Genomic DNA, 12,948 nt, shown 5'->3' on the forward strand with positions numbered 1-12,948 from the left:
AATTGCCAAAGAAACCACAAAAAAACAAAAAACAGCTGAGATGTGAAAAACATAATTACCCATTTTGGAAATAAGCGGTGTCTAAGACTTATTTAAGAATATGGCAGATCAATCCAGTTTCTGACTAGCAGCCAATACACTGATTTTTAAGAACACATACAAAACAAATAAATCAGATTTTCACACACTGATCTATCTGTGCAACTTCTTACATTGCTGCACCAAAGCAACTTCTTACCTCAGTATAGTCCGAGACAAAAAAAGACGTCGTTCCATCATATTCTACAAACTGCTTTGGAAACAGCCGCACCCAAGTATCATCCCCATAGAAGATTATCCTTTTTCCAGCTGTTTTGGCCTGCTGTATCAAGTTGTCTTCCAGCAAAGCTGGAGAATTGAGGTTCATGATGACATCAGTGAAGCCAGGAATGCTGCCCGTTGTCAGTGCCTGCAAACAGATGCCCCAAAAGCAGAGAGGAAAAGATCTTGATAGGATTCAACAAGGGAAACAGACTGGCTTAGGATAAGGATGCATGTTTCTAGGCATGTATGCACATTTGATTTTTAAAACTGTTATTTATTCAATTTGTTAGTCGGTTGTCTTCCCAGAAGTGAACCCAAAGTGACTTACAATCAATAAAAAAGTAAAAACCAGTATAAAAGCTTAAACAAAATAAAATGTTAAAAAACACATAAATATAACAGCGATGGAATGACCCACCCGCTAAAGAGGCTCAAAAGCCCTCCAAAATCAGGAGACGACATGCTTGGGAGAAGGTAAATGTTTTTTCCTGGTGCCCAAAAAATAGATAAAGATGGCTCCAGGCATGCCTCCCTGGGAGAGCATTCCATAAGCAGTGGGCCACCACTGAGAAGGCGCGCTCTCATGTTGCCACCCTCTGCACCTCCCTCGGAGGGAACACATGAAGAAGGACCTCAGATGCTGAATACAGGGTTGAGGAGGTATATATGGGGAGAGGCGGTCCCTGAAGTCTTGGGCTCCTGGACCGTATAAGATTTTATAGGTCAAAACCAGCACTTTGAGTTGAACCCAGAAACTAATTGGTAGTCAGTGTAGTTGTGCCAGAATTGATGTTATGTGCTCAGACCATCTTGCCCTGGTGAGCAATCTGGCTACTGAACTCTGCACCAACTGCAGCTTCCAAACTGCCTTCAAAGGCAGCCCCACATGTAATGCATTTCAGTAATCTAGCTTAGAGGTTACCAGGGTGTAGACAACAGAAGTCAGGATATCCTTGTCCAGACAGGGTCGTAGCTGGGCCACCAGCCAAAGCTAATGGAAGGCACTCCTCTTTACAGACACTATTTGAGCCTCAAGTGACAGTAATGGATCCATAAGGACCCCAAACTACACTACCTGCTCCTTCAGAGGAAGTGTAACCCCATCAAGAGCAAGCCACATCCCCTCCATCCAGTCTAGAGATCTACCCACGAACAGTGCCTCAGTCATAAAAACAGTTAACAGATTAATGAGAGCACATCTACACAACTGTTAAGGGAATCCTGCTCATAAATGTACATCGGGGTATCCTCCCAATGGTGTTGGACTTCCAACTCCCATCAGCCCCAGCCAGCATGGCCAATGCTCTGGGATGATGTGAGTTGTAATCCAACAACATCTGGAGGGAATCATGACCATGGTCAAATACTGCTATGTATTCCATGAAGCCAGGGATAGTCCCGTATAAAATGGCAGTCTACCTTCTTTATAGCATCACTTTGCCTTCTGATAGCAATCACAGGAATGAGGGGTTCTTGCTCCACAGCCCTGCTGGTGTCTGGATTTCACGGGCCCACAATCCCACATTTAAAATCTTCTTCCCTCCTGATAAGGCTAGGATGGTTTAGCACATTTTTTTAGGGTATGACAGTAGCACATACTCCTCTTGTGGACCTCCAGTAATGTCAGGTGTTCTGGACAACACAGTAGGAGCTCATACTGTGGCTCTTGTCAATGCCAGCAACGCCCCTCCAGGGAACAGCTGCAGCACGAGGGGACTTAGGAAGACCTGCCCTGGGAGTCAGTATCTGGCATCTGGGTGCTAGCTACTAGCTCCTTTGGGCTGCTGTCTGTCCAGACAGCTGAAGTCCCTGGTAAATGCTGCAAGGACTGGGACCCCCTGCCTGGCCCTTGCTCCAGAGAGAGGCTGCAGTTAATCTCGCAGCCCCTTGCAACAGCTGCTGGCTGGGCCAGGAGGCATAAAAGCCCAGCTGCCCTTGGGCAGCGGGTCTGCCACCGGTGGGGTCACCACTGAAGAGGAGACACCAAAGGGGATTGCCCCTTGGGGAGCCCCTTTAGGGGGTCCCAAGGGCGAGGGCGCTACCCCCCTTCTATTACTTTTTCTTGTTTTTTTTTTTAATTTATTTTCTGTTAAACCAGTCTAGAGAAGATTGGTGGTGGGGAGGGTGTGTGGTGCATGTGTAGTTCCTGCACAGGGTGGGAGCCTGTGCAGTGAACTGAATGAGAGAAGAAAGTTGCCACATGCCTTCAGAGTGAGAGTCTGTAACTGGCAGAAGGCTGGCCCTCCCTGGGTGTGAGACAGGAGGGGGAGTAGATGGGCCCTGTGTGAAAAAGTTTGAATGGGTGTGACTGTTCCCAATCCTCACAGAGGCCTACTGGGATAATTCGCTCCGCCAGGCTTTGTTGGTGAGCTCGTGTTGGGCCCATATTAGGTGTTTAGGAGGAGTCTTAGTAAAGAGGAACATGGGTGAGGCCACCCCAATTTCAGTGATTACGGGCAAAGGGAAATATAGCCATGGGGAGGTGTTGAATTACTCAAGAAGGTGAAGGCAAGGCTATCTGCGCTTGTTCCCTGCTGTCACTCATGGTTTGGTTCCTCGTTGCAAATCTGCTGTGCCCACTGGCCTGTGTGTGTTGTTGTTTAACGCCAGATCGGTACATAAGAAGACCACTCTCATCCATGACTTGATTGTGGATGAAGGTGCCGATTTGGTGTGCATTACTGAGACCTGGGTGGGTGAGCTTGGAGGGGTTGATCTGACCCAGCTTTGCCCACCCAGATACTCGCTGCAGCACCAGCACAGGCTGCAGGGACTGGGGGAGGGGGGAAGTTGCTGTGGTCTACAGAACTTCCATCTCTGTCACCAGGAAACCACTCTGTCTTGGAGCTGGCTGTGAGGGCCTGCGCCTGGTGTTGGGCCGAGGAGACAGTAAACTAAGGTTGCTGCTGGTGTATCGTCTACCCTGCTGCCCAGCAGTTTCTCTGATCGAGCTGGTGGAGGTCATCTCGGCTGTGGCGTTGGAGGAGCCCAGAACAATAGTGCTGGATGATTTCAATGTCCATGCTGAGGCTGCCTCTAGTGTTCCGGCTCGGGACTTCATGGCCTCCATGACGACCATGGGACTGTCTCAACTTGTTACTGGCCCAACACATAGGGCAGGGCACACCCTTGACTTGGTTTTTGCTCCAGATGGAGGAAGGGATGGTCTGGAGATAGCGGGGGTGGATGTCACCCCATTGCTGTGGTCAGATCACTTCCTGGTGAAGTTTAGACTTATGGCTCTGATCCTTCCTTGCAGGGGTGGTGGACAGATTAAGATGGTCTGCCCCCGGAGCCTAATGGAATCCACTGGATTCCTGAATGCCCTGGGGGAGTTCCCGGTAGATAGAGCAGGTGAGCCTGTTGAAGCCCTTGTCATGCTGTGGAACAGAGAGGCACATCGGGCTCTCGACACAGTTGCCCCTGAGCACCCTCTCCGGCACTGTGGAGCCCGGCTTGCACCTTAGTACACCAGTGAGCTAAGGGCAATGAAACAGGCTGGATGATGGCTAGAGCGCAAGTGGCGAAAGACGTGCTGTGAGGCTGATCAGGCACGAGTAAAACATCATAACCGTGCCTACTGTGAGGGCGGTGAAGAAGGCCCACTTCTCTGCCTCCATCGCATCCTCAAGTAGCCGTCCGGTGGAGCTTTTCCATATTGTCAGGGGTCTGTTGACATCAACTCCAGGAAATGGAGTCTTAGACGCTTCGGAGGCCCACTGTAAATTGTTGGCAAGGCACTTTGAGGGTAAAGTTGCTCGCCTCCGTAGCAGTCTTGATGCCCCATCCACATCTACTGTAGTCCCCAATGAGGTGTCCAGTGCAACTTCTGCTGCAACTTCTTGGGAACGGTTTCAGTTGATGTGGCCTGATGACATGGACAAGGTGCTTGCGATGATGGGGCCAGCAACATGTCCTCTCGACCCTTGCCCTTGCCGAGGGGGTCTGACCAAGTGGATCCAGGGTGTGGTCAATGCATCATTGCGAGAGGGAGTGGTTCCAGCCACCTTGAAAGAGGTGGTGATTCGACCACTCCTGAAAAAGCCCACCCTGGACCCATTGGTTTGTGACAACTACCAACCGGTTGCAAATACCCCCTTCTTAGGGAAGGTGATTGAGAGGGTTGTTGCGCAGCAACCACAAGTACTCTTGGATGAAACAGATTATCTTGACCCATCCCAGTCTGGGTTCAGGCCTGGTTATGGGACTGAATCGGCCTTGGTCGCCCTGATGGATGACCTTTATCGGGAGGACAGGGGGAGTGCAACCCTGTTATTCTTACTTGATCTCTCAGCAGCTTTTGATACCATTGACCATGGTATCCTTCTGGGCCAACTTGGTGAAATGGGTATTGGAGGCACTGTTTTACAGTGGTTCCGATCCTATCTCCAGGGTTGTCCTCAGAGAATAGCATTGGATGACTGTCTTTTGGCCCCCTGGCAGCTGTGCTGTGGGTGCCGCAGGGTGCCATCTTGTCCCCCATGCTGTTTAACATCTATATGAAGCCCTTGGGAGTGGTCATCAGGAGATTTGGGGCAAGGTGTCAGCTGTACACTGATGATACCCAGCTCTATTTCTCGATAACATCTGAATTGGGAGAGGCCGTGCAAGCCCTGGACCGCTGCCTGGACTCGGTGGTGGGCTGGATGAGGGCCAATAAACTGAGTCTGAATCCTAGCAAGACGGAGGTACTGTGGGTTGGTGGTTCCCGAGTTCAGATAATTGGTCAGTTGCCCGCTTTGGATGGGGTCGTACTCCCTCTGAAACAGCAGGTCCGTAGCCTGGGGGTGCTCCTGGATCCATCTTTCTCACTAGAGGCCCAGGCGACCTCAGTGGCTAGGAGTGCCTTTTACCAGCTTCGGCTGGTGAGACAACTGCGGCCGTTTCTGGACCGGGATAGCCTGACCACTCTTGACCACGCACTGGTAACCTCTAGTCTGGATTACTGTGATGCGCTCTATGTGGGGCTGCCGTTGAGGTTGGTCCGGAAGCTGCCACTGGTGCAAAATGCAGTGGCGAGACTGCTCACTGGAGCAGGGTATTGCCAACATGTCACCCCGCTGCTGAAAGAATTGCACTGGCTGCCCATTTGCTACCGGGCCAAGTTCAAGGTTCTAGTTTTGGCATACAAAGCCCTATACAGCTCGGGACCAGGATACCTGAAAGACCATCTTACCCTTATATACCCAGTCGATCACTGCGCTCTGCAGGTGAGGGCCTCCTGCAGATACCATCTTATCAGGAGGTTCATTCTGCACAATATAGGAAGCGGACCTTTAGTGGGGCGGCAGCTACCCTGTGGAATTCCCTCCCTTTGAATATTAGGCAGGCACCATCTCTGCTATCTTTTCGGCACCTTTTGAAGACTTTCCTCTTTGAACAAGCCTTTTAAGTTGAGACCTATCCCAGTCTGCATCTGTGTCAGAACTGTTTAATATGTTTTTAATGTTTTAACCCTTTTTTAAGGTTGTTTTTTAAAATGTTTTTAATGCTGTTTTGTTTTAACATATTTTAAGATCTGTTTTTATGATGTTTTAAAGTGTTTTTACTGCTCTTGTTTGCCACTCTGGGCTCCTGCTGGGAGGAAGGGCGGGATACAAAATAAATAAATAATAACTGAAGCAATTCTGCTGTGGGCTCTTCCATTTGGTCCAGAACTTCTGACATTACAAGGGCATATTGCAGTGGTTCCCAAACAACGAAGGTAGCACCAGAAGCGATCCCTTGCTTCGGCCACATGCTGTAACAGTGGGTATCTCTGAACACTACCAGAAGAGAATCCAGAATTCAGGCACACCCAGGAAGCAAACACTTACAAAGCAGACCCCCATCAAGCCCCCTGCAGCGGCTGTGTAGAGGAGAGGCCTCAGTGAGCACTGTGATGTTCCTGTATTAGTGTAAATAGGGTAAGTGCTGTTTGTATAGGAGATACATGGTAAGTAGAATGAAAGAGGAAGGGGGAGTGAATGGGCAGTAGAATGTTGGATGATTGACTGAATGTTTAAAATGGCTGACAGTATAAAAGGAAGAATGACAGTGGAATCTGGGTGGTGGTGAATGTTAGTGGGTTGTTTTGGTGGGTTTTGAGAGGAGATTGTGTGGAGAGTTGGTGGATGTGAGGAGAGGGTGGAGTTCGGATTAATACTAAGACCAGTACCTCAGGAATAGATGTAACCATATGCTTAAGTGCCTTTTAAAGAAATCTTGTTATCTTTGTTATTCAATAAATACTTTTGGTTTACCAAAGGCCTGATCCTTGGCTGGGGTTTCACAGACCAGAAGGGAGGGTAAGGTAAATACCAAGGCTGAAGGATAACAAATGGTGGCAGCGGGGAAGGGAAGAATAACACCACAAGCAGTCTGAGTAAATCAAAGGGATTGGGTCAGCTTAAGCACGCAGTCACAGAGGTAACCTAATTGAGGGAGACTCAGGCCGAGTCTCTGGGACTACTGGTTATAGGACGAGACTGGTGGTGCTGCCTAGCAGGGGGATCTGTTGAGATCTGTGCTAGAGCGGGGAGAGAAACCATAAAAAAGGACAGTCCGGACTGGTGGAGTCCCTGGTGGTGCCTAGAGACAAGCAGTAACCACGAGCAGGTAGGAACCTGACAGGGACAGCCAGGGAAGGGCGTCACACGTGGTGGCAGTAGCGGTGGGACACGAACCAAAGAGAGTCCCAAAGACACGTGGTGACAAAGGAGACTACGTCACAGGTGTTGGCTGTAGCAGTGAGATACAAATACTAAAGAATCCCTAACAGTGGTGTGGCAACCAGAAATAACAAAACAAGATTACTGGTGAGAGTGACTGGCAAAGAGTGAGTGAACTCAAACACCATGGCTGAATACATAAAAATGAAAAGAGAGGAGCTGGTGGAGAAGTGCATAACATTCAATTTACCTCACGAGGGTAAAGGGGTAGATGAATTGAGAGTAGCACTTATAGGATTTGCAAATGCCCAGCAAAAACAACCTGTCAGGGAAGAGACCCCAGAAGGATACTTAAGCAATCCTGCTTATACAGAGTATTTGAGAGAGAAGTTAAGATGGGAGGCTGAGGAAAAAGACAAGCAGAGGGTCTTTGAAACAGATGAGAAAGACAAGCAGAGGGAGTTGGAAACAGAGATTGAGGATGGAAGCTGATGGGAAAGATAAACAGCGAGAGTTAGAAACTGAGAAGTTGAAGATGAAAACTGAGAGATTGAGGATGGAAACTGAGAGAATGAGAGTGGATGCCGAGATACAAGGGGAAAGATTAAAATTGGATAGAGAGAAATTTCACTCTGAGGAGACAAGGAAAAACAGAGATGGAGCAAAAATAAAAATTACTCCAAAGGACTTTGCAGTGTTTGAGCCTGGACAAGATCCACAGATTTACCTCAGCACTTTTTAAATGGCAGCTCAGTTGTGGGGGCTACCTGAAGATAAATACATGCAGTATTTATCAAACCTGATCAAAGGGGAATTGGCAGAGGTATACCAATATTTCCCCTCAGACAGGCCCGTCACCTATGCTGAGTTTAAAGAGGCAATATACAAAAGGTTCAGACTGGGACCTGACTACTTTAGAAAGTTATTCCAAAACTGTCAGATCGAAGCAGGGAGGTCTTTTGTTGAACTGGGAGCAAAGCTGATGGATATATTTGGAAAGTGGATGAGTAGTGCCAAAGCTCAGTCAGTGGAAGAGGTGAAAAGCCTCATGATACTGGATCAATTATACCATCAGTTACCACCAGAAATAAGGCTCCTGGTCAAAGACCGTTCCCCTACATCGGTGCAGGAGGCCGCAGAGATGGCAGATCACTTTGCCTCCAACAGAACTGGCTGGGTGGGGAAAACATCAAGAGAGTTTAAACCCAGACCATATAATGGTGGCAGAAAGGATGTGGTGCCACAGCGAGTGAGTCCTCCAGTAAAATCTGAAGGGCACAGGACACCCCAGAGTGGATCTGTGTACCCTAAAACAGAGGAGAAATTATGCTATAAATGTGGTAGACCGGGGCACCTACGTTTTCAATGTGAGGTTGCCAACCCCATTAGTAATCCAGGCAAGGGCTGTAAAAATAGAACCAAAAGATTTAACCACAAAAAAGGTTCAGTTCTGCCAGATAAACTGGACAGAAGTAACAGACCTTGATTCAAGTCTGAGAGAGGAAATGAGTGTACAAGGGGCAAATTATTGGGCATTGCTTGACACTGGTGCCGCTCAGACGTTACTGAGGCCAGATTTAATAAAATCTGAAGAAATATTACCTCAGGAAACGGTGAATATCCAAGGAGTGAGGGGTCAACCAGAAAGCTTGCCTGTGGCCCTGGTGAAAACGGCGTGGAGAGGCCGAGAGGGCAGATATAAAGTAGGCATTAATGCCCAACAACAAGAATCAGTGATACTGGGAAGAGATGTTATGGGGGCACAAGGGAAAATATATGTGGTGACCAGACAGCAACTTGGCAGAGAAACAGAAGCCATGTTAAGGGGGGCTGAAACAAACAGGGTGGAATCTGTTTGCGAGCCTCAGGTCCCCATAGCAACCCTTGGCAGGCCTGCTGAAGGAGACAAACTGTATCAACTGGTCTCTGGGGAAGAGACAGAGCATTTCAGAAAAGAACTGAATAAGGATACCAGTTTGAAGCAAATAAAGGAGCAAGCCCTGACCCAACAGATTCCTTTCACTGACAAACTGAGGAATCAAGTTGTGTGTGAAAATGGGATTTTATATAGACTGTGGATGCCTGCTGAGAGAAAGGATGAATGTGAACCAGTGAAGCAATTGATAGTACCTAGCAAATACAGAACCAGATTGCTAGAGGTAGCCCACCATGTCCCATGTGCAGGACATCTGGGAATAAAAAAGACCAAGAGGAGATTGGCTGCACACTATTATTGGCCAAACATCTCCAAAGATGTAAAACAACATTGTCTATCTTGTGGTATATGCCAAAAGGTGGGAAAAAGTGGAGTAAAGACTAAGGCACCCTTAAAGCCCCTTCCTATAATTGGACAACCCTTTTATAGAGTGGGAATAGATTTGGCGGGCCCTTTTTCCAAACCCACAAGGCATGGCAAGAAATATCTATTGGTGGTGGTGGATTTTGCCACCAGGTACCCAGACGCAGAAGCACTGAGATCTGTAGAAGCCCCTGTAGTGGCAGAGGCTTTATTAAAAATCTTTATGAGGCTGGGTTTCCCTCATGAAGTGCTGACGGATCAAGGCAGTGTATTCATGGGAGAAGTGATGCAATGTATGTGGAAATGTTGTGGTCTAAAACATCTAAAGACCACTACTTACCATCCCGCCACTAATGGGCTAACAGAGAGATTCAATGGCGTTTTGAAGGGCATGATAAGAAGCTATGTTCAAGATCACCCACAAGACTGGGATGAACGGTTGGGATGCTTCTTATTTGCATACAGAGAAGTCCCTCAGGAGTCAACAGGCTTCTCACCCTTTGAACTGATGTTCACTAGAAAAGTGAGGGGACCTTTGGAACTGTTAAAAAATTCATGGGAAGGAACTCTGGGAGAGTACAAAACATCTGTAGTAGATTTTGTATTGGAATTCCGCAATAAATTAACATCAATGATGGAGGTGGTGAAAAAGAATTTGAGTCAAGCACAGCAGAAGCAAAGTTACTGGTATGACAGAACAGCCAGGGAACGTGTGTATGATGTGGGAGATATGGTTATGGCATTCATACCCAGGAAACATGACAAATTACAGGCTAACTGGGAAGGACCATATACCATCAGAGAAAGGCTTGACACAGTGACGTATGTAATCACCACAGACCAATTAAACAAAAGCAAAGTGGTTCATGTAAATATGTTAAAGCCTTACCATACCAGGGATGCACGGGTGTTGCAAGTTACCTTATTCCCTGAGGGAAGTGGGCCTGAACTTCCGGATTTGGTACAGGAAAGCAAAGACAAAGGAGGGGTAGATCAAGTGGAATGGTCAGAAGAGGTGAAGGAGGAAGTAAAAGAAGAGATTCTCAGAGTTTTGAAAAACTATGGGAATCTCTTTAGTAATAAACCTGGCCGAACCAGTATAGCCAAACATTCCATTAATACTGGAGATCATGCCCCAATCAGATCTATGCCATACCGTGTGAATGGGAAAGTTTTGAGTGAGATCAAAAAGGAGGTGGAAGATATGCTGGAATTAGGAGTGATCAGGGAATCCATCAGTCCCTGGGCCTCAAGTATTGTCCTCGTTCCGAAAAAAGATGGAATGACAAGGTTTTGCATTGATTATCGGCTAATCAATAAAATCATGGTCCCAGATGCGTATCCTATGCCCAGGGTAGACGCAATGTTAGAGTTATTGGGGGCAGCAACCATTATCTCTACGTTAGACCTCTGTAAAGGATTTTGGCAAATGGAACTAGACGAGCAATCCAGAGCCAAAACTGCCTTCAGTACACCAGATGGGTTATATGAGTTTGTGACCTTACCCATGGGACTAAGGAACTCACCAAGTTCATTTCAGAGGCTAATCAATACTGTGTTGCGAGGCATGTCAGATTTTGCAGTGGCCTATATTGATGACGTGGCCATTTTTAGCAAATCGGTGCCTGAGCATGTCCAACACCTGACAACAGTATTAGAGGCCTTAAGAAAAGCAGGCCTCACAATAAAAGCTAAGAAATGCCAGTTTGGACTAAAGGAAGTAATCTATTTAGGACATAAGGTGGGAAGTGGGAAAATCACCCCCTTATGGAGCAAGGTGGAGGCAATACAAGCATGGCCTATCCCCTTAACCAAAAAACAAGTAAGGGCATTTCTAGGTGTGGCTGGTTTTTATAGGAAGTTTGTGAGAAATTTTGGGGAAATAGCAACCCCCTTGCATGAATTAACAAAGAAGAAGTGTTCTGAGCGGGTGGTATGGACGGATGAATGTCAGAAGGCTTTTGATCTGCTGAAGCAAGCCTTGTGCCAAGGACCCATATTAATAGCACCAGACTACGAGCAACCATTCATCGTGGCTACAGATGCATCGGACCTCGCGCTGGGAGTCGTCTTGCTACAGGAGAGAGAAGGCACCAGACATCCAGTGGCGTATCCGAGTCGCAAGCTGACGCCGAGGAAGAAAAACTATTTGTCGGTCCAAAAGGAGTGCCTAGCGGTCGTGTGGGGACTGAACAAGTTGCGCCCATACGTGTGGGGATGAAGATTCACGGTAACAACGGATCATCGGGCCTTGTTATGGTTGCAGACTATGAAAAACCATAACACTATGCTGCAGAGGTGGTCCTGGGCCCTACAAGACTATCAAGTGGACTTCCAGTTCATCAAAAGCAAGGACAATGTATTGGCAGGTGGCTGGGACTGCAGTGACGTGACCAGACGGAGGAACAAAGAAAGACATTTTCCCCATAGAGACTTGTTATATTGTTAACGCGACGTATAAATCCTGGAACAGGAATAATACTCTGCCGTTGTTTTAAGGGGGGGGGGAAATGTGATGTTCCTGTATTAGTGTAAATAGGGTAAGTGCTGTTTGTATAGGAGATACATGGTAAGTAGAATGAAAGAGGAAGGGGGAGTGAATGGGCAGTAGAATGTTGGATGATTGGCTGAATGTTTAAAATGGCTGACAGTATAAAAGGAAGAATGACAGTGGAATCTGGGTGGTGGTGAATGTTAGTGGGTTGTTTTGGTGGGTTTTGAGAGGAGATTGTGTGGAGAGTTGGTGGATGTGAGGAGAGGGTGGAGTTCGGATTAATACTAAGACCAGTACCTCAGGAATAGATGTAACCATATGCTTAAGTGCCTTTTAAAGAAATCTTGTTATCTTTGTTATTCAATAAATACTTTTGGTTTACCAAAGGCCTGATCCTTGGCTGGGGTTTCACAGACCAGAAGGGAGGGTAAGGTAAATACCAAGGCTGAAGGATAACAAATGGTGGCAGCGGGGAAGGGAAGAATAACACCACAAGCAGTCTGAGTAAATCAAAGGGATTGGGTCAGCTTAAGCACGCAGTCACAGAGGTAACCTAATTGAGGGAGACTCAGGCCGAGTCTCTGGGACTACTGGTTATAGGACGAGACTGGTGGTGCTGCCTAGCAGGGGGATCTGTTGAGATCTGTGCTAGAGCGGGGAGAGAAACCATAAAAAAGGACAGTCCGGACTGGTGGAGTCCCTGGTGGTGCCTAGAGACAGGCAGTAACCACGAGCAGGTAGAATAAATAAATAAATAAAACCTGACAGGGAGAGCCAGGGAAGGGCGTCACAAGCACCTGGAAGAAAGAAACCACCTCAGGATGCTCCTCTCACATCTGAGAGCTGACTGATCCAAGAAGGCCTCCAGAATACAGCCCTGTTGAACATAAGGCTGCTTTATGGAAGTGTGGCCTGCAGCCATTTCTTTCAAGGGAAGAAAAGCAGATGAATGCACAACCTTCTAGCCTTAAACAGCTACTATCACTTTAAGGGCTGGCTCACACATAATGCTAAACCAGTTTAACACCATGTGGACCAGACTTTGGGCTCACATGCTCTCTCCCCACCCCTCACTTTCTTCCACCAAAAGAGGGACTATTGCTGATATTACTTTCCATTTCCAAGAATCCTGACTTACTATTATGTGAAAACCAACAATCTTGGTTTCAAACAAACAAATTGGTAAACAAGGCATCTTCAAA

General features: G+C 47.3%; 1 protein-coding gene across 3 annotated transcripts in view; it reads right to left on the reverse strand.

Moving 5' to 3' along the window:
- The window catches only part of PIGG (phosphatidylinositol glycan anchor biosynthesis class G (EMM blood group)), a 79,322-nt gene that overhangs the window by 59,033 nt on the left and 7,341 nt on the right, over nt 1-12,948 (reverse strand). For all 3 annotated transcript variants that reach the window (XM_061634052.1, XM_061634062.1, XM_061634070.1), the window contains one exon: nt 239-448. In XM_061634052.1, the coding sequence (XP_061490036.1) occupies nt 239-448 (210 nt within the window). The remainder of the gene's footprint in view (nt 1-238; nt 449-12,948) is intronic.

The sequence above is a fragment of the Rhineura floridana genome, chromosome 1, assembly GCF_030035675.1.
Source record: "Rhineura floridana isolate rRhiFlo1 chromosome 1, rRhiFlo1.hap2, whole genome shotgun sequence".
Lineage (NCBI taxonomy): Eukaryota > Metazoa > Chordata > Lepidosauria > Squamata > Rhineuridae > Rhineura > Rhineura floridana.